We start from the raw sequence: 24,250 nt of genomic DNA, 5'->3' as shown, positions 1-24,250 counted from the left end.
CCGCCAGCCCCTAGTAACCACTGATGAGCTTTGGTATCTATACACTTGCTTGTTGTAGATATCTCATACAAGTGGGATTATACGATATTTGCCCTTTTTTGTCTGATTTATTTCACTCAGTGTAATGTTTGAATGTTCATCCATATTGAAGCATGTATCAGAACTTCATTTTTCTTTTTGGCTGAATAATATTCCATTTGGAGCCACTGGGTAGTGCAAACAGTTAGGCCCTGGACTACTAGCAGTAAGATTGTTGGTTCAAACCCACCTAGAGGCGCCTCAGAAGACAGGTCTGGTGGTCTGCTTCCAAAAGGTCACAACCTTGAAAACCCTATGGAGTACAGTTCTGCTGTGCACGTATGGGGTTGCCATGAGTTGGGATCCTGAGGGGAACTGACAACAATATTCTGTTGTATGGATATACCACATTTTGTTTATGTGTTCATCTGCCGATGGACACTTGGGTTGTTTCCAGTACAAATGCCTTTTCGCATCTTATAAAAACATGGTTGGGAGGGTCAAGGGAGCGCAGGGTGAACCATGAGGAAGAAAGGCGCCTTCCTCCATGTCCGTTTGACTTTGCTTTTCAATTTTGTTTTGCACCCCGCAGGTCAGCGTCCTGACCACACTGGAGCGGAGGTTCAACCTGCAGAGCGCCGACGTGGGCGTAATCGCCAGCAGCTTCGAGATCGGGAACCTGGCGCTCATCCTCTTCGTGAGCTACTTCGGAGCCCGCGGGCACCGGCCGCGCCTTATCGGCTGCGGTGGCATCGTCATGGCGCTGGGCGCGCTGCTCTCGGCTCTGCCGGAGTTCCTGACGCACCAGTACAAGTACGAGGCCGGCGAGATCCGCTGGGGCGCCGAGGGCCGAGACGTGTGTGCCGTCAATGGCTCGGGCGGCGGCGAGGGTCCAGACCCGGACCTCATCTGCCGGAACCGGACAGCCACCAACATGATGTACTTGCTGCTCATTGGGGCCCAGGTGCTCCTGGGCATCGGTGCTACCCCAGTGCAGCCCCTGGGGGTCTCCTACATCGACGACCACGTGCGCAGGAAGGACTCCTCGCTCTACATAGGTAGGCACTGTTCCAGAGTTCACTTTTATGTTAAGCGTTCACGTTAAGTAACCAGGGTGTGTTTGCAAAAGAAGAAATCGTCGGCCTGTGAATTCTTGTTCTGTCAGAGCACTGGTTCTCCGGCTTGGCTGCACAGCTAGGGGTTTTTGAAAAATACTGATGCCTGAGTTGTACCCCCAGAAATTTTGGGGTGCAGATGGTTATGTTCTGGCTGCCAACTGGAAAAGTTGGTGATTGGAAGCTACTCAGAGTCATCTGGGAAGAAAGACCTGGCGATCTGTTTCCAAAAGGTCACCGTTCTGAAAACTCTTACTGAGAACCATTTTATTCTGACACACGTGGGGTCGCCATGAGTCGGAATTGACTGGCAACTGGTTTGGTTCTTTTTTTCTTTTTTTGATTTGGCCTAGGGTGCAACTGTGCTACCTGGGCATGGAGTGTTTTAAAAGCTTTCCATGTGATTCTAATTTCTACTGTGCAGCAAAATTTGAGCTCCACTTGAATGGGAAAAAGGAGCCCTGGTGGTGCAGTGGTTAAAGCAGCAAAATTTGAGCTCCACTTGAATGGGAAAAAGGAGCCCTGGTGGTGCAGTGGTTAAAGCGATCGACTGCTAACTGAAAGGTTAGCAGTTCGAAACCAGCAGCAGCTCTTTGAGAGAAAGATGTGGCAGTCTTGTTCCGCAGAGATTTACAGCCTTGGAAACCTTCTAGGGTCGCAATGAGTGGGAATCGACTTGATGGCAGTGGGTTTGGTTTGGTTTGGGAGAATGGGAAGTCATGGTCAGGAGGAGTTTTACGTTTATTTAACTGTTGTGCGTGTGTGTGCACACTGGGCTGTTGGCATTAACCACTAGTATACACTTGGCATCTACACATTGGGAACCCCAGCTTTTAATAATGAAGATGTTCTCCTAGTTATCGTCTTACTGCCGCTCAGTGGCGGAGGCCTGGGAGGTTGTCTTCTCTGCATCTGGTATCATTGAAAGTTGATGATTTCTGGTAATTTTTTTCAGTAAGGGGAGAGTGTACACTGAAACTGGATATTTAAAAAGAAATAAGGTATTGTGTGTTTGTACAATTATTTTGTGCTATAATAGTTTCTGATATTTTATACTGGAAGGACAGAAGCCACCTGTAGGTTTTGGGTTAAGAAGCAGCCAAGTGGCGAGTTGCTTGTGCAGCAAACGACATCCTTGGTCTCCGCTTGTGGTTGCCATTGGGTGGTCATTTGTAGGGTGAGGGCTGGCCTGCCCAGCTTCTGTAGCCCCTGTTTACCAAATATAATCTTGCCTCCTACAAGGCTGTTGGATTGTTTTGACACATCCGCAGTCACTGAGCGCTAAGCCTGAAATAAATTATTTCTACCTGGGGAAGCTTTGTGTCAAGCCTCCTGAACGCAGTGTGCCTGGAGGCATAAAGTTAATTATAATGTGGAGGTTTAGGTTAAAATAGAATGTGAAATGAATTTGACATAAAGCTTTGTATCTGCCAAGCTTCCACCATACGCTGCCCAGCTTTTTGAGACAAGACAGTTTGGAACAGCTGAACACCTGAATGCTGATTTTTCCTTGTGCCTTTCTGTCCCGGCTCTGGAGGAGAATGACTTTGTTGAGCAAATATGTGACAGATGTATATTTACGCTCTCGGTGAGCGAGGCTCTCCATGGGGAGGGTAGACAGTTATGTACTTCCCCATCCAGGGCATGGAGCATTGGCGAGCCTGGTCATGACCTACGTTTGAGATACACAGTAGAAGAGAAGACGGCTCAGACTAAAAATGAGCTATCCTTTCCCCTTGCCATCAAGTTGATTCTGACTCTTGGTGACCTTGGCTGTGTCAGAGTAGAATGATGCTCCACAAGGCTTTCAATGGCTGATGTTTCAGAAATAGATCTCCAAGCCTTTCTTCCAAGGTGTCTCTGGGTGGACTCAAACCCCCAATGTTTTGGTTAGCAGCCAAACATGTTAACCCTTTGCTCCATCCAGGGGCCCCATAATGATGAAGGTTTTCCACTACTGTGTTTGAGGGCGGGTAGAGTGCGGGGAGGGTGCTAAGGAAATTATTTACATTGTGTTGCGTTTAGAGTTTGAGTGAAGCCACTCCCGGTGAGTCCATTGCAGGTCACAACATGACTACAGCATGCAGCCAAAAAGGTCTCCTGAGCTCCAGCCAGAAATTGGTCTCTGACTTGCCCGCGGTCACTCTCGGACCCTGGGAGAGAGGTTTTCTGGTTCTAGTAGCAGCCTGTAGATAAATCAGAGCACAGCGAGGAAATGAGGAATGACAAGCTGAGTTCTTGTTTCTGATGATAGAATAAGCTGGAAAAATTTCTTCCCAGAACCCTCCTGAAGTTATACGAGTGCTGAATCACCTCTGCTTGGGGCTCCCTGCCTGGAGCAGCAGGCTCAGAACCCCCTTACGGAAGGATTCCCTGATGAGTTAGGTTGGTGGTATTTCCCCACACTGGTTGGGGCCTGGTTTGTACAACGCTTCAGGATAAAGAGACAGTTTTGTTTGGGGCGTAGGGGTGTGAGAGGTGGACGCATCGGCAGTAGGGCTGACCATTGGAGACAAGGGCCTTCGCAAATTCAGATGCCTCATCTGTGGAATTTGTAATGAGTCATTGGTGGGAAGAGGAACGTTTTGGCCCCCTTTCTACACGGACGCCTTGTTTCCTCTCTGACAGTTCGGCAGTGAGAGAGCTGAGGGAGTGTCTGTTTGCATCGTGCACGGCATCTTGGCAGCTCTGGTGTCTGGCCAAATTCCCAAACATGACAGCGCACAGCCGTGGAGATGACTGTCCAGCTCTCAGAACTGGTGTCATGGGTCTGTGTTTATTGAAAGCATCCGAGAGCGAGCCTTCTGCACAGACTGGCCGCCGGAGGTAGCCTTTAGTTTCACGTACAGTTTGAATTCTCCAGGAGCAACTTAAGAAGACCATGGCATATGCAGAGCATAAGTGATCCAGTGATTGTCCAGGTCATCAGAAGTGTTTATGATCATGAAATATTTCAGCATTTAGCTCTTCTAATCAGGCGTTAGCTCCTGAAGGCACTAAACTTTGCTTCAGGAAGTATTTGGGTGGTGCACAGGACCAATATGAATTTATGGCCTCTTAACTCCCTCCAGTCCTTGGATGGCACACCTGGTTTGTGCTGGACTACTAGCTTAAATGTTGATTGTGTGAACCCACCCAGCGGCACCATGGAAGAAGGGCCTGGGGCCCTGCTTCTGTAAAGATTACAGTCAAGAAAACCCTATGGAGCCGTTCTACTCTGTCACACATGGGGTTGTCATGAGTTGAAACGGGTTTTACCCCCCTCCAGAGAGAAGGAAAGTCTAAAGGACTGACCCTGGAGACTTGGGGTAGTACCTCCAGACAAAAGGGACTGTGGGTGCAAATGTGTACTGAATGGGGTAGCATAGCATGTATTCCCCCAGGCTCCAGTTCCAACCAAGCTGGCCTAAAGAGACGGGCCCTCAGCCAGCTGCTCTGGTCAGAAGCCTAAAATGCGACTATTATAGACGGGAGATTGCAAGGATTGTAAATATTGCATGTGTGAAACACAGGCTTGTTTGCAAGCTGACCCTTTCCTGTGGGTGTCAGGAAGGAAGGGGATGATTGACATGCAGTTGCTCGTGCTGCAGGATGTTAGGGAGGAGACTTGCCTCTGGGGTGTCCGCCTAGAGCATCACCTAATGGATGTCATCTCCACATCTGTGCCCTGTCACAGACCCCACCCCAGCCGGGAGAGGAGTAAAGCCTTCCATTTCGAGGCAAGCTGAGTTTTTCCACCGCAGTGACTGTTTGCTTTGGCGTCTTGTGGCCCAGCCGCAGCCAACTCCTGGATTCTTCGATGGGCCGTTCGCAAGGGGCTCCTCTGGCTGGCACCGTTCTGCAGCCACTCCTTTTCAGCGTGGAAGGGAGCCGAGGGAGCTCATTACTGGGAGACAAACTGATGAATGGGGACTTGGCTCTGCTGGCAGGCTTGTTACAGCAAAGCACGAGGAGCTGAGCCTCACTATGCGGACAGATGGTGACCTGTGGGTGGCACGTGGCACGCTTTCTTCCTAAAGAGCAGGGTGGCTGTGGAAACCCTTTGATGTAGGTGGCATCACTGGAGTCCAAGAATTGTTCGTCTGGGGATCTAGTCATGCCTCTAGCTCAGTGCTGTGGCCTTACATTAGCCCAGTTTTCTTAGCCCTTCTTCTCTTTCTCCACGTTCAAAACACGGCAAGTTGTATTTGCTCTTTGTGAATAAGTAGGATAGTCGAATAGACGCACTGTATTCTTTCATTAGTTGCACGTAACTTGGTTGTTGGCATTATTTTTTTTGCGGTGGAGGCGGAAAAAGATGAAAGCATGGTAAAGAGATTTTAAATAACTTTATTCCTAGTTAAAAAGTATTACATATTCACTGTTGGCAATTTTGGGAGTGTAGAAAAGGAATAATTAAAGTTACTCTTAATGTTAAGGAGCCCTGGTGGCACAGTGTTAAAGTGCTCGGCTGCTAACCAAAAGGCTAACATTATGGTATATATATTTATATGGTATATATAATGTTAGTCTTTTTCTTTGTGTTGGTAGGCTTTTCTGTAATGATGTGTTTCTAATAAACAATGTTTTGTAACTACATCTTTCTTAATGTGTCATGGGCATTTTTCCATACCATTAAATATTCTTCTATGATATTATGACTACTGCATGCATAATATTCTCTTATGGGTATTTGACAGTGTAGTTAATGCCTTCTGTTGTTGGACTTGGAGTTCCTGGGTGGTGCAAACGGTTAACGTATTCGGCTGCTAACTGATCCACCCAGAGGTGCCTTGGAAGAAAGATACGGCAATCTACTTCTGAAAAATTAGCCATTGAAAAACTTATGGAGCGCAGTTCTACTCTGACACATATGGGGTTGCCATGAGTTGTAGTTGACTGAATGGAAACTGTTTGTTTTTTTTTTTTAAATTGTTGGACATGTGGTTATAAAAGTTTTGCTCTTACAGAAAAGCAGACATAGAAACTGAAATTTCAAAAGGTTAAGTAACTTGCTTAAGATCCCTTACCTGGATGGGGTTGGGCTCTGAGTCTGAGAGGGACACTAGTACCAGGTATGTCTAGGATCTGCTCACAAGGCTGGGAGGGGATGTGGACGGCTGGTGGGTGGTCCAGGGAGTCAGGTGCAATCAGGGCCATTGCACAGGCAGCAGGAAGCCTTAATTAGGGATATAAATCTGCGGAGCCAGAAAGGTGGGAAGACAATGATGTGCCTCAGATCTGAGGGGAGAGGTGATACTGGAAATGGGAAATGAGTGTCCAAGCCAGAGTGGAGAGATGGGAGTAGGAAGGAGAGAGAGGAAGGTCCTGGCTAGCAGTTCAGGTTAAACAGATGGATCTGGAAAGACGATGTGCCCTGTTTCATGGTGTTTTGAGTAGAGATGGGCACGGAGCAGAGCCGAGGCCTCTGGGGCTGGGGCAGATCGTTCATTCCATCTTCTGTTCACCTCTTTCCACCGGTGCTATCCATTTCGTGTTTGAACCTTGACAGCCATTAGGAACGTTTTCCTTTTGTTGTGTTAGAAATCTGCTCCCTTATAACTTTCCACACCTGGTTCTAGTTCTGCCCTCTGAGCCCACCCGGAAGCATTTTAATCCCGCTTCCACATGTGGGTGACTCCCCAGGCAGCTGAGCACCAACCTCATGTGGGTAGGCTGCAGTCGCTTGCAGCTTGGCTCTTCTATGCTGAGACCTCCATTCCTTACTTGATGTGGTTTCCCTCTTAAAGAGGGGTGCCCACGGCTGGGTGTGTACCAAGGGGACCAGTCCCAAACTGAGCCAAGGCTCTTGCCTCTTTTGCCCTAACATTTCTATAAGGAGCTGCGCTGTCATTTTATTTTTTCAAGGTTCCTGAGGAATTTTTAGAGTAGGTAGGTGTTTTTTTTTTTTTTATATACTTTTTATTTTGAAATAATTATAGAATCACAAATACAGGGAAGTCCATGTACCTTGCATTCAGCTTTCCCTAATCTTGCATAACCATAGTACGATAGTAAAACCAGTATGTAAACGTTGGCACAGTTTGTGGGGCTTATTCAGATTTCACCAGTTTCACATGAACTCGTGTGTGTGTGTGTGTGTGTGTGTTTAGTTCTCTGCAATTTTATCACACATAGAGGATGTAGTTTTAAAATGCAAATTGGGATCAAGGTGAAGCCAGATCATTTTGATTCTTGAAATTCACACACACAGGTAGACACATGGACCTACACACAGAGGGAGACACACACACTAAGAGAAAGAGTAAGAAAGACATCCAGACACACACAGTGACGTACACACGGACACACAGAAACGCACACTCAGAGAAGGACACCCAGACAAACTCATCACACACACACAGGGAAACACGCACAATAAGAGAAAGACGCTCAGACACACACAATGACACACACACACACACACACAAACACACAGAGGCACACATACTCAGAGAAGAGTGAGAAAGATACCCAGACACACACAGTGACACACACACACACAGACACACAGAGCCACACACTCAGAGAAAGACACCCAGACACACAGTGACACCCAGACACACACACTTGGAGAAAGACACCCAGACACACACAGTGACATACACACACACACGGACACACAGAGGCACACACACTCAGAGAAAGGGTGAGAAAGACACCCAGGCATGGAGAGACACACCCAGATACACGCATGGGGGAGACATAGAGGCAGAGAGAGACACACAGAGGCAGAGAGAGACACACAGGCAGAGAGAAGGCTGGCAAATTCTCCTGAGAAATGGGAGAATAGGAACTGGCTAGATGAAGGGACGCCTTGAGGACAGCTTCCTGTGGGAGGGGAGGACATCAGTATTCCCGGGGAGAGGGACCTGCAGGCTTGCCTAGACACACAGAGCAGTTACTCCTAGTCGGGTGACCCATGTATTAGACACGAACGTGTCATGTTTTCTTTGTTTATCACTTATATTGAAACCCAGTGGAGCCCTCCGTGTTCCGGTTAATGATGCAAAGAGAATTATTCTCAGATTTTATCCGCCAAGCGTTTGTTTAGCACAGAGGTCACAACAATACCAGCCAGCAACCAAAGAGAACCAAATTTCTCTTCAGAGCCCTGGGAACCAAGAGTTATTTTGCTTCTTATGAGGTTTTATTTTTATTTTTAACTTGACATTGGGTAAAATGCGTTTTAACTCTCCAAACAATGTGGGTCGGATATAGATCAAATATACCGTGACTGCAGTTCATCTGAAAAAATAATTAAAAAGGTAACCCTCATGGGAGCAAGCAGAGCTCATTATATTCTTGCAAATTCATTGATACTGAAGTTTCCCTCATTAATTTCTTTTTCTAAAGTAAATGACACCGTAAAACTGGTGGGTTTGTGTTGGCCGTGTTCCATCTCCTCTCCTCAGCTGTCCAGTCACATGCCATCGCAGTGTGTTTGTAGCAGCCCTGCTAGGAAACGTGCCTGTGGCTCTTATCTGTTATTTCCATATTGCTCGGCTTGGTAGGTGTTTCTCATTCATTTTCAGCCACTCATAATTCATGCCCCATGGTTCATGGAATCACTGCCATGCTCACTGCCAGATGACCTTGGACAAAAATCCCAGCATGGTCTTTGGAGTCAGCAAGTCTCGAGATTCCAATCCTGGCCCCTCCGTAGACCTGCCTCCGGGGTCTTGGGCAAGTTCCCAACTGCCCTGAACCTGCTTCCTCATCAGTTAAAGGAGGCTGGTATCTGTCTTGGAAGGCTTTTTCCTGTACCTCAGACATCAGGCACATACGTTGTTAGCTCGTCTCCAGTCAGACCTCAACTCGTGATGACCCCGTGCATACCAGAATGAAACGCTGCCCAGTTGTGCACTCTCCTTGTGATCGGTTGTGGATTGGACCGTTGTAAGAAGGGCATTCATAGTTCAGTGGTAGAATTCCTGCCTTCCATGCAGGAGGCCTTGGTTCGATTCCTGACAAGTGCACCTCCTATGCAGCCACCACCCATCTGTCAGTGGAAACTTCCATGTTACTATGATGCTGAACAGTGGAGCTTCCAGACTAAGACAGACTAAGAAGCAAGGCCTGATGATCTACTTCCAAAAATCAGCCAGTGAATACCCTATTGATTATGTACACATTGGGGCTCAATCAGTGCTGTCCTGTTCATCTTTATTGTCCTGTCATCTCCATTTCCAGATACAGAAACTGAGGCATGGAAAAGTGACTGACTTGCCCAAACATATCAGCAAGTCGTTTGATAAGAGGAGTTGGATTCTGACTTCAGCCTGGGATGTAATCCATCTACTAGAGCTGAGAATAGCAACCTCTTCAGTCCTGAATTAAACCAGCAGGGCGCTTCTTTTCCTGCAGACCCCCTCCTGCGGCTCATCTTCAAGTACAGAAAGTGCTAGTGCAGCCCCAGGCAGCAGATGAGCTGATTTGTATTGATTTGGAGGCACCCCAGAACATCGCCATTGCCCCAGTGTGATACATGGGTTGGCTTTCTGGGTTTCAACACTTTGCATCTTAATTTGGGAGGATATTGGTTCAGTATTGTGAAACAGTACATTCTCATTTTAGTAAAACTGGGAAAACAGAAATGTAATGGGAATATATAAATAATTTATAACCTAGGCACCTATAGATAATCACAGACAGTATTTAGGTATATTTCATTCCAGACCTTTTCCTTTGTATATATTTTTGCTTAATTAAGGCCGTGCTATAAGTGAACCTGCTTTCTATCAATTGACCTATCATAAATTTTTTTTCAGTATCATAAATGATAGATACCATCTAGATAATTACATGATATTTTCTGAATCTAGCAATGCTAGAATTTTTCTGTTGGACATTTAGGCAGTGAACATCTATGTGACTTTAGCCTTGCCCACATTTGCTGAAAACTTTAAAAGCTCAGGTTAGTTCATATAGATTTATTGTGAGCTGAAAACCAGCCGTTTGGCCTTGCTATGACTTTCTCTAGAAGATAAATAATCAAGGCACAAGAGTGTCATGAAAATGAGGTTTGAACTGAGCATACTGGCCGTACTTGTTTTGCAGCCCCCCGCTATATCTGCTTCTGAGGGGTTGTTGTGATTGTTGTTAGCTGCTGTTGACTTGCCCCTCACTCCTGCAGCGCCATGCACAATAGAACAGAATGTCCCTCGGTCCTGTGGCATCCCCATGATCAGTTGTGGATCGGACTGTTGTGATCATTGGCTAATTTTTGGAAGCAGATCTCCAGGCCTTTCTTCCTGTTCCCTCTTAGTCTGGAAGCTCCACTGAAGCCTGTTTTACCTCATAGCAGCATGCAAGCCTCCACTGACAGATGGATGATAGCTGCTCCTGAGGTACATTGATGGGGAATCGAACCAGGTCTCCAGTGTGGAAGGTGAGAATTCTACCGCTGAACCATGTGGTCATTTTAAATGCCGTAGGGGCTCATCTAACAAATGAGAAAGGCAGACTGTGTGGAGAGTAGGGCACTGGAGGGTCCTTGCCTCATCCTCAGCCACTCATTGTACTTTGGGAGTACAAAATCAGTCTTGCTAGATCTTTGGATTTTTAAGAGAGATTAGGAACCCGTGTTTTTCAAGTGAACTGAATTGACAGTTCCTTCGTATCTTCTCCAAACCCTCTGTGGGTCAGCATGGCACAGGCCAGCTGGAATATGTTGGTGCCTTGTCAGCTTGTGTGCTTTGCTACAGGCTATCAATATCAGATTATATTCTCCTCTCGAGGAACAAATAAATATGACAAATAAGAAACAAAGAAAGGAGAAGAGGGAAGCTGTGGCACATAGTGAATGCCACAGCCAGAATGAAGTGTTATCTACTGTGGCTCAGAATGCTGTAGGCCTTGGCTTTGGGGGAATGGGATGGGGGCTCTTGCACAAACATAGAATGGGCCTCGCAGGTAGTATTCTAGCCGACCCTTTGCGTACTGCCTCATGAGAATGGGAATCCAGGAATGGAAAAGAAACGAAATTATTTTTTCCAAGTGAAACATGGTTGGATGAAGAAAAATACAGTTCACAGTTCACCGAAGAGAGCATTGGAATATAGAAACCAATAACATTTTTGGCTGGTTTGGGCTTACAGATGTTTACTGTGTGAGAGAGAGTGTCTTTGCAAAGGGACTTTTAGAACATAGCATTGAAGTGTCTGATAGGAAGGACGTAGGACCAGAGAGGCCCAGGCTGACCTAGGAAGATAGGTGGGAAGGTGAAGATGCAGGTGAGGGAGTTTCCTTCCATAAGACTGTCAAGGACTACTGCTCATTGCTTCTTTATCAATGCTCTCTTACTACACCTGACTCATGAAAGATGACCCATTTTTTTTTTCTTTCAACTATAACACAGGTATTATACTTAAATTAAAAAAAAAAAAAAGATTTTGAGGTATTTTCCCAAATAACGTGTGTATTTTTTTCTTTAGTTTATTTTTATACTATTTACTTCTTCTTTCTGAAAGAGAATAATCTTGGCTTTCTTTTCTTTTTTTCCCTTTCACTTAGAAGAAGCACTGTGTGAGTGCAGATAGTGTCTGGGGTTTGCTTTCTGTAGAGGATTGTGATTTGCTATTGTTCACTGATATCACTGGAATTAGAGGTTAATGTTCTTCCTTTTCAATGGGAAGTCAGTTCTTCTTTGCTAGAGAACTCTTTCATGTTAAAATGCCTCAGATAAGAGTCTTTGTTGTGTATGTTTGCTTTTGTCGTCCCAGTACTTCTTTTTTTCACTGGGGGCTTGCCTCTTTTCTATCCCAGGTTGCTTTGTGGGTGGCAGAAGTGGTCATGTGATCCAGGTATGGCCAGTCGTGACACAGAGAAGGACTCTGGTCTACAGTGATTGGCCCAAGGAGTGCACCAGTCAGAGTTTCCCATGAGATTTGAAATATGGACTCAGAGAGAAAGAGGTCACCTTTTACAATTACTAGCTGTAAGAGCTCTGAAAACCCAGAGATTCCAGTGCTCATCTTTGCTGTCACATGCAGAGAAGTTGCCTAGGAACGAAGACAGCACAAAGGAAAGTAGACCGGAGGAAAGAGGGGAGAGAGGGCCCCCTGGATCCAGCTCTGCCTGAAACTAGCATCTAGTCCTTAATATTCTAGTTACTTGAGCAAATCAAGTCTCCTTTCCAACATTTGCAGCTAACAGAATCTGCGTACTCAGACTGAATGCCCTATCATGACTAAGCACTTACAGAGATGGAATGGTTTTGTTCAAGGAACCACATATAAGGTGGTTGTCCACCGATCAACGTGCTAGTTCTTTTATAAAACCTTCCCCTAGAGCCTACAGAGAGAGAAGGCCTTCCCCTCGAGTCAGCACCCTGAATTAGGGCTTCTAGCCTCCTAAACTGTGAGAGAATAAATTTCTGTTTGTTAAAGCCATCCACTTGTGGTATTTCTGTTATAGCAGCGCTAGAGAACTAAGACAGTAATGCTCCCCCTTCCTCCCTCCTCACCAAAAACAAACAAAAGTTCTTAAAAATAACCTGTTGGCAGGCTTCATGCAGGAACAGTAAGCATGTAATAGCAAATTGTTTATGGGGGCAGTAGTGTGTTGAGCACGCTCAGCTTATTTGATGACTCTGTTTATTGAATGGAAAAAACATAACCGGCCCTGGCTCCTTTACATGACTGCAATTGCCAAAGCTACCTTAACTCCCTTCTAATGACTTCATACTGTCAAGAATGAATAAGCTAAATGAATATGTTCCATTCCCAACTCGGCTTTGCCATTTCATTCCTGCCAAGCTTAATGAGTGTGTATGTGTATTTTTGCCCACATATAGATGAGCTCTAAAGATAGCAAAGCATTAGGCGACTAATGAACACTTTATACTTACGTGTAGCCTGTAGAACTGGCATTCAGGAATTTGGATTGAGAATGTCAAGAGCAATTAAGGACTACTTAACTGCGGTATTTGAACCTAAGGATTCCTGGATGTGCTTGGGAGGAGGTCCACAACCTTCTATAATTATATGGAGAATGATGTGTATGGGAACTTATGTAGGGAAAGCTTTCACTCAAAAAGGTTCATGATCCAAAAAAAGGTTAAAATCACATAAATTTTTAGAGCCCTAATGTTGGACAGGAGCCCTGGTGGCACAGTGGTTAAGAGCTGTGGCTGCTAGCTAAAAGGTCGGCAGTTCAAATCCACCAGCCGCTCCTTGGAAACCCTATGGAGCAGTTCTACTCTATTCTGTGGAGTTGTTACGAGTTGGAATTGATTCAACGGCAGTGGGTTTGGTTTGGGAATGTTGGACAAGAGTCCCTGAATGGGGCAAATGTTAACATGCTCAGCTGCTAACTGAAAAGTTGGAGGTTTGAATCCACCCAGCAGTACCTTGGATGAAAGGCCTGTTGATCTGCTTTCGAATAATCCGCCACTGAAAACCCTATGGAGCTCAGTTCTCCTCTGACACACATGGCATGTGTCATGAGTCATTGTCAGCTCGATGGCAGCTGGTTTTGTTTTTTGGTTAATATTGGACGGATCTAGGTAGCAGCAAATGGGGGGTGAGATAGGCCAAGATAGCTGAGCTATGTTGTGTGGAATGACAAATAGCATGTGCGAACTGGAATTTTGTTTGTTGTTCGGCTTTCAATTTGATTCGCTCCCAGGACAGCCACTGGACTTAGAGCAGGAAACAAAGTCAGAGCGCATTCTCAGCAGGCTCAGATACTCTCTAGGCCCTCCTCTTCCTGGGCCACCTCCCCCAGTCCTCCCTCACCCCACCAAAATTCCTCTGGGCCTGAAATTTTCCATCCTTCCTTTCAGCCCAACCGTGGGTGTTTTGGGTAGTAATATTCAGCAAATTTTCTGTGCCAGTTTGAACTGATGCACAGATACGAAAATAATTTTTTTTTTTTTTTTTGCTCTAAAGGCAAAATTTTTAAAAAAATGCAATTGGATCATTAATAGACTCTGAACTCTCGAAGTCAAAACTTTCCATGTGTTTTTACTAGGAAAAATTTTCTTGAGGCAATTAAGAAAGAAAAAAAAATAGGCAGAAAGTTATGAGGGACCCACAAAATCATCTGGGGACATGAACTGGGCAAACTTACTGTGGCCGTTCAAGTGGCTTTTTGGGGATAGTTCCTGCATCTGAGAACCCCCTGTCTTTACTGGTTATCATGCCCTCCTGTTTGAGGTGTGGGCTTAGCTCTTCCTGATCTCTCCAAAGAGAGAGGCCTTTTTCCCCTTCTCTCTGTAATGTTCTAGGCATGTGGTACAAATGGATGTGATTACCAACTGCCTGCTTTCTGGGCAAAGCCTTAATACCATAAGAACATTCACTTTTGCCCACCTGCCTTGTGGATTGCTAATGGAGTTTACAAAGGGAATTTGGTTTCCCAGCAAGAGGCCTCATTAACACAGCAAGGATCTAATAGATTCTCAAATTGTGTATGGACACTTGGAACCTTTTGAAACCCAGTGGTGTCTATTATTAGATCTAAATAATTTCACCTACCCCAGCCTCAGCTTGTACATTTGTCCCATGGAAAAGTGCCTTGTCTTGATCCATGTAGATCTACTCTATTTATTTAAGTTCAAATTAATAGCTGTGATTCTAGTGCTAAAGACAAGATTCAAAGGCCATCAGACTGTGTAAAGAACACAATGTCTCACACATTGGTGATTTCATTTTATTTTTTAATATTGGCCTTGTTACTGGTTGTGAGCAAGTGTTAATTTTAGGACTCAGTACTGTCACAAAGAAGATTTAACAGCTGCCTGCTTATTTAGACCAGTGCCTTAACCACATGTGCGTTTGAATAGCGACCATAAAAACACAGAATATATTAGTGACCATTTATGGGATCCTGCTATATGACAGGCGCAGAGACCGGGTGCTTTGCAGGCACTCCCTCGCTCTCCCCCATAAAGCCCAGTGAGCTAGGGGATGTTATTTTCATTGTGGAGATAAAGACACTGAAGCTGAGACAGGTTGAGCAATTTGCCCAGGGTTATACAGCCAGTGAGTGACAGGTCCTGGATTACAATCCAGGTTCCCATTATCCCAAAGGTCCTGTCTTTTCCATTATATGTTTTTCTACCATATGCTGTTCTCCTCACATCTGTAAACACTTTTATGTCCCCCACCAGGATAATACAGGACCCCAAACATACTGCATTAAGTATGAAAATTGGCTTAACCCAACTACCTAATTATTTGCACATCTCTTTTTTGGTGAACTAAAAGCTGGGGAGGTGGGGGTCCCTGGGTGTCACAGGTGGTTTGCTGTGGACTACTAACCTGAAGGTTGGTGGTTTAAGCCTACCCAGCACCACGGAAGAAAGGCTTGGCAGTCTGCTTCTGTAAAGATTACAGCCAGGAAAACCATATGGAGGAAGTTCTACTCTGTAACATATGGGGTCACAATGAATTGGAATCCACTCAATGGAAACCTTTTTTTTTCTTTTGAAAAGCCCTGGAAACTAACATGAGCTGTAAACTTTCACCTAAGCACAATTAAAAAAAAAAAAAAAAAAAAAAATAAAAAAAAAAAAAAAAAAGAAAAGCCGTGGGGGTGGTTGCCATTTTAGCTGCAAAGTACCAAATGGTGAGAGGTTTGTAGGCAAGGAGGTGACTGATGGGTGTAGCGTGTTTGTGGCCTGGTTTTGCCGTGAGAATTTTTAAAACTCTCATCAGATAAACTTGTTTCCTACTAGAAATTGTTGTTTTCAAAATCTCCCTGTAGTAAAGTGAGAGAAACTCATTCTCCAGACGGTTTTGTTGACATTTCAGGCCTAGCAGCATTTAACTGGTACACATTCCTTGCTGTGATGCAACTCAGACTTGAGTGTTTTCACTCCTGGGCTTGGCTGAGTTGGCTGGCTTTTCTGTGCAAGTCAGGGAGTGGCTTTATAACCTGCTAGACCACAGCCGGGACGAGCGTGGTAAGAAAGTAGGGTAAGAAAGACTGCATGGATGAAGACATGACAAAGGAAAGAACAAGGAGAGATCAACAAGCTAAAGTAATGTAATGCCCAAGGCCTTTCAACATGGGAAAATAATCGGCATCCACATCGGTTCAGCTGTGTGGTGCTCTAAAGACCTCCAAGGACGCCCATGGAAATGAACAGTGTTAGCAGAAACCAAAAAAGAAACAAAAAACAGTTGCTGTCTAGTCGACTCTGGCTCAAGGCAACCCCATATGTGTTGGAGTAAAACTGGACCCCATAGGGTTTTCAATGGCTGATTTTTTGGAAGTAGATCACTAGACCTTTCTTCTGAGGCACCTCTGGGAAGGCTCAAACCACCAACCTTTCAGTTAGCAGCCAAACATGTTAACCATTAGCACCACCCAGGGACTCCTGTGTTAGCAGAAGGGAGTTGGTTACACTGTGCATCAAAGATGGTGAAGGTTTCCTCAGAACATTCCAGAGGACATTAGGTCCAGATGACTGAACACTCTTCCAATTATATGTTATCAAGCCACACTTTCTGGAAGTCACTTAGAGAATTTTTTTAGGTGGCCTGTAGACAAATGGCAGTCTCCTACTGGTCTGCCTGGGGGAATGGAGAGAGGGGCCAGAGAGCAAACACTTGGGATATTGGTGGAAAGTTGAAGGTCTGAGCTCCTCCAGCTCATGACGCTGGTTCCATACCTCTAGCTGGTTAAAAGACATCTCCACCTGGGTGTCCTAAGGCATGTTAATCGTAATAAATCCAAAATTCAGTTCCTGACCGACCTGACAGGGAACACAACAGAGAGTCCCTGATGGAGCAGGAGAAAGGTGGGGTGCAGAACTCAAATTCTAGTAAAACGACCAGACTTAATGGTCTGACTGAGACTGGAGGAACCCCAGAAAGCATGGCCCCTGGACTCTCTGTCAACCTAGAACTAAAGCAGTTCCCGAGGCCAACTCTTGAGACAAAGATTGGACTGGACTGTGGGACATAAAATGATACTCATGAAGAGTGTGCTTCTTAGCTCAAGTAGATACATGAGACTAAATGGGCAGCTCCTGTCCGGAGGTGAGATGAGAAGGCGGAGAGGGTTAGGAGCTGGTTGAATGGATGCGGGAGATCAGGGGGTGGAAAGGAGGAGTGTGCTGTCACAGTATGGGGAGAACAATTGGGGTCACATAACGGTGTACGTATAAATTTTTGTATGAGAGACTGACTTGAATTGTAAACCTTCGCTTAAACTACAACAATTAAAAAAACAAAAAACAAAATTCAGCTCCTTAATTTCCTCTCAAGTTTGCTTTATCGTTAACTCCCCTTGCCCTTCCCCCTTTCCCCTCTGCATTTGAACAGCCATCCCTGTGAGTCACTAAGGCTCCTGAACAGCTCTTGTGTCTGGCCCTCCAGCCCATCACCACCACAGGCCAGCTCTCAGCACCTCTCACCTGGACAGTGGACTACCTCTGATGAGTCTCATTGTGTCCAATCTGTCCTGTCTCCAGGCTGTCTTCCTCATTGCTACTGCTCCAGAGCAGGCTTGGAACCTCTGTGAACCTGGAGAGATTCACATTGTTCTGGAGCTTTTGTTATATAAGTTCCAAAAACTGTTGCCTGGAATTTAATTTTCTTACATGGCCAGTGAATAATAACAATATGACTGTGTATTCATATCATGCATATATTAAGATAATAGGATTGCATTTTTAGAGACTTAAAATAACTTGACTGCTTTTTAACAAATAGAGACATCTTAAGTTTAACTGTCTGCGTTTTATTCATTGATTCCACAAACACTAATTGAGAATTTGCCACATGTCAGTCCCTGTGGAACGTGCTGGAAATATAGGGATGAATCAGACATAGCATCTGCCCATAAAACAATCAAAGTCATAATCAGATCAGCAAACATTTCTTGAACACTTATTGTGTGCCAGAAACTGTGCTAAATTCTTTTTGTATATTATTACTGTCTCGTTTAATTCTCAAAACAGCCCTTTGAGTTAGGTTTTATTGTCTCCATTTTATAGGAGGAAATCGGGACAAGGAAAGATTAAGTAGCTTGCCCAATAAGGGACAGCATTGGGCTATGAGCCCAGTGGATTCTTTCTCTGAAGGAATGTACTCCTCATGGCTGCTTTCCTGCCGCCCACAAACAATGTCAGTGACTATCATAAAAACTAAGAGTTTGAAACCTCGGGAGGGCAAAATGCAATACCAGGCTGGTAGAAACATACATATGCATTTGTATATGTGGAGCTGGAGAATGTTAACCCAATGTGCTGAGGAATATTCTACAAGTGTGAGTAATGACTCAATCCCTTGCAAATAGACATGCTGTATTCCCAATCATACCTTCTGTCGGAGAGAAGAAACAATGCTCTGCGTCTTCTAAAAGCAAAGACTTGTGTAAATTCCATTTTCACAGGTGTCATATGATGTTCCCTGAAGAGATGCATTATGGGGCAAAGAATTAACGAGAGAAAGCCTTTCACCTAGCCTCACAAAGGAAGGAGATGTCTCCTCTGAACTGGCCACCTGGGTGACTGGGAGAAACGTGCGCGCGTCTGTGTGTGTGTGTGTGTGTGTGTGTGTGTGTGTGTGTGTGTAGATTAAGGGGAAAAATGAAGATTGCTAGATTGCTTTAGAAACGTGGGTGTGTGTGTATATCTGTGTAGATGAAGGGAAAAAATGAAGATTGCTAGATTGCTTTTCATCCTACAGAAGACAAGCATGTTCTTTTAAGAATGCATTCCACTCCTGCTGGAAACTTAAGCAAATCTTTCATGAGCATTAAACAGGCTTTTAATTTAAAGTCAGGGTGGAAGATTAGGCTTTGTAGCTTGCCTTCTGCATTAGCCTTGTTTTAGCAGGACACAGATGATGGGGAAGCTCCACTGGTGGAGTGCACACTGTGTGCCCGACACTGAGCTCAGCATCACCCTTGTGCTTTCTCCTTCAGTGTTCATAGTAACTGTTTTACAGAGGAGGAGACCCTGGCCCAGCAGAATTAAGTAACTTGTCTAAAGTCCTTTCTGTAGTTGAGTTAGTGGTATGTTTGAACATAGTGTCTGCTGATTGTGTGTGCCTAAAATTGAGTTTTCACAGAACAGTTGATTTTTGTTAATTATGGAAAAGTTAAAACATATACAAAAGTGGAAAGCATAGTTGAATAAACGCCAGTGTGCCCGTCGCCTGGCTTAAATAATTAACTCATGGCCTTTCTTGTTTCATCTATGCTCCCACCCAGTTCTCCCTCTGCTGTTTATTTTGAAGCAAATTGCAGACATTTTAATCTGCAAATATTTAGTATTTATTTCTAAAGGATAAGGACTGTTTAAAAATATAATAGTATTGTCATACCTTAAGAGTTAATAATTTCTTAATATCAAATATCCAGTGTTTACATTTCCCCAGTTGTTTCAGACAAAAAACAGTTTAAATTCACAACTAAAAAATTCTGTACTTCTCAATTAGTTGACCAGTTGACCTGTCTCTATTTTAATCTACAGCACTTGTGCTCCTCTCTCTCTCTCTCTCTTTCTCTCTGTCTGTCCCTCTCTCTCCATTTCTCCCTCCTTCCCTGCTAGATCAAAGAGCTTGGATCATTTGTCTCATAAAATTTCCTACAGTCTGGATGCTGCTTTTTGACATGTTCTCCTGTCCCCTACCTGCATTTCTTGTAAATTGGTTATTAGATATAGAGACTTGATCAGATTCAGGTTTGATTTTTTTTTTTCTGGCAAGAAATAGTTCATAGATGATAATATGTACTTCCATTAACCAGAAAACCAGACCTCTTGCCATCAAGTCGATTCCGACTCATAGCGACCCTATAGGACAGCCTAGAACTGCTCCATAGGGTTCCCAAGGAGCGGCTGGTGGATTCAAACTACCGACCTTTTGGTTAGCAGCCATAGCACGCTGTTGCTCTTAACCACTGTGCCACCAGGGCTCCATACTTCATTGTGAGACACATAATATCTGGATTTCTCTTTTTGTGGTATTAACAACCATTGTTGATTATAGCCTAGGCTCATCACATCACTGGGAGTTTCAAACTGGTAATATTCCAATTCTCTCATTCATTCTTATTTTACTACCTTTTTTTATTACTTCTATTAAGAGAAACTTCCCTATTTCAATTATTTTATAATCTGGTGGTAGAAATAAGAAAAGCAGGATAAATGCAATATGATCATAAAAAAACCATTCAAGATTTTTTTTGCTGTTTTTTTCTTTGTTTGTTTTTAAGATATATCCTGTTAGGGGTACGCGGTTGCATTTCTGTGTTTTCAAGTTATTGGAAATAGCATATCTCAGTGTGATTATCCCATTATTTCAGTGAACAATTAAGTATGTTTCATTTTGCTTTTGATGCTTGTAACATGCCTTTTAAAAAGCAATAATTTGGTTCTATAATTATGTAAAATATTTATATGGTTTCAAAGTCATATCTACAAAACGGGGTATTTAGATAATAACTGTTTAAAAAAAACAAATGAACCTGTTGCTGTTGAGTCAATTCCGACTAATAGTGACCCTATAGGACAGAGTAGAACTTCCCCATAGGGTTTCCAAGGAGCGACTGGTGGATTTCAACCGCTGACCTTTCTCGTTATCAGCCAAACTCTTAACCACTGCGCCACCAGGGGATAATAATAGGAAGCACTTATGTGGCACTTTCTCCGTGCCATACAGTGCTCTCAGTGCTTTATATACATTAACTGATTTAATCCTCGTATCAACCCTTTGAGGTATTGGGTATGGGTGCTATTATTATACCCATTTTATAGATAAGAGGTTAAGTAACTTGCCTCAGGTCTCAATGTTAGTAAGTACAGAGCCAGGATTTGGACCCAGGTTATCTGTTCTTATCTCCCACACACTACACCATGTTAGAAGTGCCTGAGTGCAATTTTTTTTCCTGCAGTTTATGAGTGAGGAAATTGAAGCCCCAGAGAGGTTAAGTTAGAGGTCTGAGTACCCATGTGCTCTGTCCCTAGGTCTCTTACTTTCTTCCAGTGGTCACCAGCTTGCCTTGCAGCTTCTTTTCGGGTCTGGGATTTGATTTTACTCTACTCAAGTGAGAAAACTTAGTCTGTCAGTATTTCATGGATGCTGACAGAAAACATGAAACTCTTGGGTCAGAGACAAAGGACTTTGTTACTCATGACACAAAAATCAGTGTGTTTGTGTTAGTCCCCCTTCCCTTGTAAGTACTGGAGGAGTGACACGGAGAGCCCAGATGGATGTCTGCGCATGCATTGAGTTGTGATACAGGAGAGGAACTGAACTTGGAGAATCCACTGCTTTTATAGCGAGCACAAAGCTAGCCGCCTCTTTTTCTCAGAGGGAGACATTAGCTCATCCCCAGGATTGCTCACTGAGATATGGCTGGGTAATGAACAGTCAGGGCTTTGCATTCTTAGCTCACTCAGCAGACATGTAGCAGCATAGAGATCCAGGGAGGACTGTCTCTCCCAACACTTCCTTGCACATGTCTTATTTATTTTAAAATAAAGAGTTAGTGGGTGGCGCACACATTTTCTTTGCCAAACTACTGCTTTTTAAGACCTTTGCTAATATTCCATGGCATATTTACTCCAGGTTTTGTAGTTCTCAGAGTCCTGGGTGGTACTAACAGTTAATATACTTGGCTACTAGCTGAAAGGTTGGCTGCTCAAGTCCACCCAGAGGTGCCTCAGAAGAAAGGCTTGGTGATCTACTTCTGAAAAATCAGCCATTGAAAAACTCATGGAGCACAGTTCTACTCTGACACATAGGAGGTTACCATGGATGGGAGGGGACTCAACGTCAGCGAGTTTGGTTGTAGTTCTCAGATTTTAGCTATAGTAAAAATACCCGGTTAGATGTCTTTTGAAACCACTTTTTCAAATTCTAACCACTCTTCACATTGCAAATTTGTGGCTTTTCTCTTATATTCAGTGTGGGGTAACGTTTTGAAACCGTCCAGAGGGATGAGGTTGACAAGTGTTGGTCAGTTTCATTACTACATAATAGGAGATTTCTTTTTTATAGTCTTTTGTATTTCCCTAGTGGAACTTGTTTTCAACATTAAGCCCAGTTATTTTTGCCAGTTGATTTTTATAATTCTCTGTATTACTGCCCTTCCTAACACCTTCATTATTAACTTCATCTTTTCATAGTAGCACATTGAGCTTTGAATGGTAACACTGTGTTCAGTGGCAGCTCTCACCCAGCAGAATTCCTTTTTCAGGCTTATGTTAAGTAAGAAATATTAAAGGGTCAAGTTGTGTACATTTGATTGCAATAAGTGGCCTTTTAAGTTAGAATAAGGAAAAGTCAACAAAATGGCTTTTTCTACATGGTATAAAGAGTCCCTGGGTGGCGCAAATGGTTAACCGCTCTACTCCTAGCTGAAAAGTTGACAGTTTGAACTTACCCAGAGGCACCTTGGAAGATAGGCCTGGTGATCTGTTTCCAAAAGATCACAGCCACTGAAAATTCTATGGAGCAGTTCTACTCTGCATACACGGGGTTGCCATGAATCAGAATTAACTTGATGGCAACTAACCAACAACAATAAAATGCAGTGTTAACTCTGATCCATTGACAAAAATTGGAAGCGGAGGATAAGAAAGTTGGAGAATGGACATAAAAAACAGGCTCTGGATTAGGGTAGTCTTATGGGTTGATTTGTGTTCCCCAGAAAGATAACATTCAAATCCTAACCCTAGTGCCTGTGAATGTGATCTCATTTGGAAATAGCATCTTTGCAAATGAAATTAGTTAATATGAGGTCATACTGGAATAGAGTGGCTCCTAATCTTACATGACTGGTGTCCTCATAAGAAGAGGAGAAGAGACACAGAGATACAGACAAAACAGCATGTGAAGATGGAGCAGAGATTGGAGTTGTGCTGCCACAAGCCAAGGAACGCCAGGGATTGTGGGACACCACTAGAAGCTAGGAGAGAGGCATGGAACAGATACTTACAGCCTTCCAGAGGGACCCAGTCTTGCCACCACCTTGATTTCAAACTTCTGGCCTCCAGAGCTGTGAGAGATTACATTTCTGTTGTTTTAAGCCACCAAGTTTGTGGTACTATGTTATGGCAGCAACAGGAGACTAATGCAGGGAGGAAGGTTAGGTCAGTGGGGGCAAAGGTCACTCTGGTCACACGTTAAAATCTAGCCACTTCAGTTAGCTAGCTAGTAAGATAGGGATTGTAATTTAACCAGCCTAATTATGAAAAGGATAATATACTGAAAGGGGTAAGCCTCAGCCCTTTCTCTCTTACGAGTTTTAATGAAATGTGTTGGACTCTGGGAGCTGTAAGAAAGGCATTTTTCAGGGTTGGCTAGTGTGTGGGAGAGAGGAGGCCCTATCACATCCTTGCATAGGAGTCTAAGGGAGTGTTTCGCGTGAGTGTACACAGAGAATGTTTGTTGCTGAACAGATGTCAGTGCCTGTACATAGCCACCCTATGGTTTTTGCACTTCTTTTTGGGCCTCTTCTTGGAATGTTCTTTAGTTTAACCAGGCTCAGTGGGGTCTTTCAGCACCTTCACAACTGTTTGAGGGGAAACTACAGCATAAGAGGAAATAACCAAACCCATTGCAACCGAGTTGACCTATAGGACAGAGTAGACCCTGTAGGACAGAGAAGAGCTGCCCCATAGGGTTTCCAAGCAGCAGCTGGTGGATTCAAACTGCTGACCTTTTGGTTAGCAGCCGAGCTCCACCAGAGCTCAAAGAGGAGATACAAGATCTAATTATTAAAGTTTTCACTGCCCTTAATGGCAACATGATGATAAGTTGAGAAAATATTGAAGTTGTGTAGGATCTCATTTTACTTGGATCCACAAATAATGCCTGCAGAAGCAGCAGTCAAGAAATCAAAAGACACATTGCACTGGGCGAGTCTGCTGCAAAAGACCTCTTTAAGGTGTTGAAACGCAAACCTGTCACTTTGAGGACTAAAGTGCTCCTGACCCAAGCCATGGTATTTTCAGTCGCCTCATATGCATGCAAAAGCTGGACAGTGAATAAGGAAGACTGAAGAAGAGTTGACTCCTCTGAATTACGGTGTTGCTGAAGAATATTGAATATACCATGGACTGCCAGAAGAATGAACACATCTGTCTTGGAAGAAGTAACGCCAGAATGCTCCTTAGGAGCAAGGATAGTGAGACTTCGTCTCACATACTTTGGACATGTTATCAGGAGGGA

The 24,250-nt window shown here is 44.1% G+C and overlaps 1 protein-coding gene across 2 annotated transcripts in view; it reads left to right on the top strand.

Annotated features, from left to right (window-relative positions):
- The window catches only part of SLCO3A1 (solute carrier organic anion transporter family member 3A1), a 348,535-nt gene that overhangs the window by 78,420 nt on the left and 245,865 nt on the right, over window positions 1-24,250 (top strand). For both annotated transcript variants that reach the window (XM_004372670.1, XM_004372669.2), the window contains exon 2: window positions 611-1,076. In XM_004372670.1, coding sequence (XP_004372727.1) covers window positions 611-1,076 — 466 coding nt within the window. The remainder of the gene's footprint in view (window positions 1-610; window positions 1,077-24,250) is intronic.

The sequence above is a fragment of the Trichechus manatus genome, unplaced genomic scaffold (assembly GCF_000243295.1).
Source record: "Trichechus manatus latirostris isolate Lorelei unplaced genomic scaffold, TriManLat1.0 scaffold00019, whole genome shotgun sequence".
In the NCBI taxonomy this organism is placed as follows: domain Eukaryota; kingdom Metazoa; phylum Chordata; class Mammalia; order Sirenia; family Trichechidae; genus Trichechus; species Trichechus manatus.
Note: the sequence above shows the minus strand (reverse complement) of the source record. Positions and strands in the feature narration are given on the sequence as shown.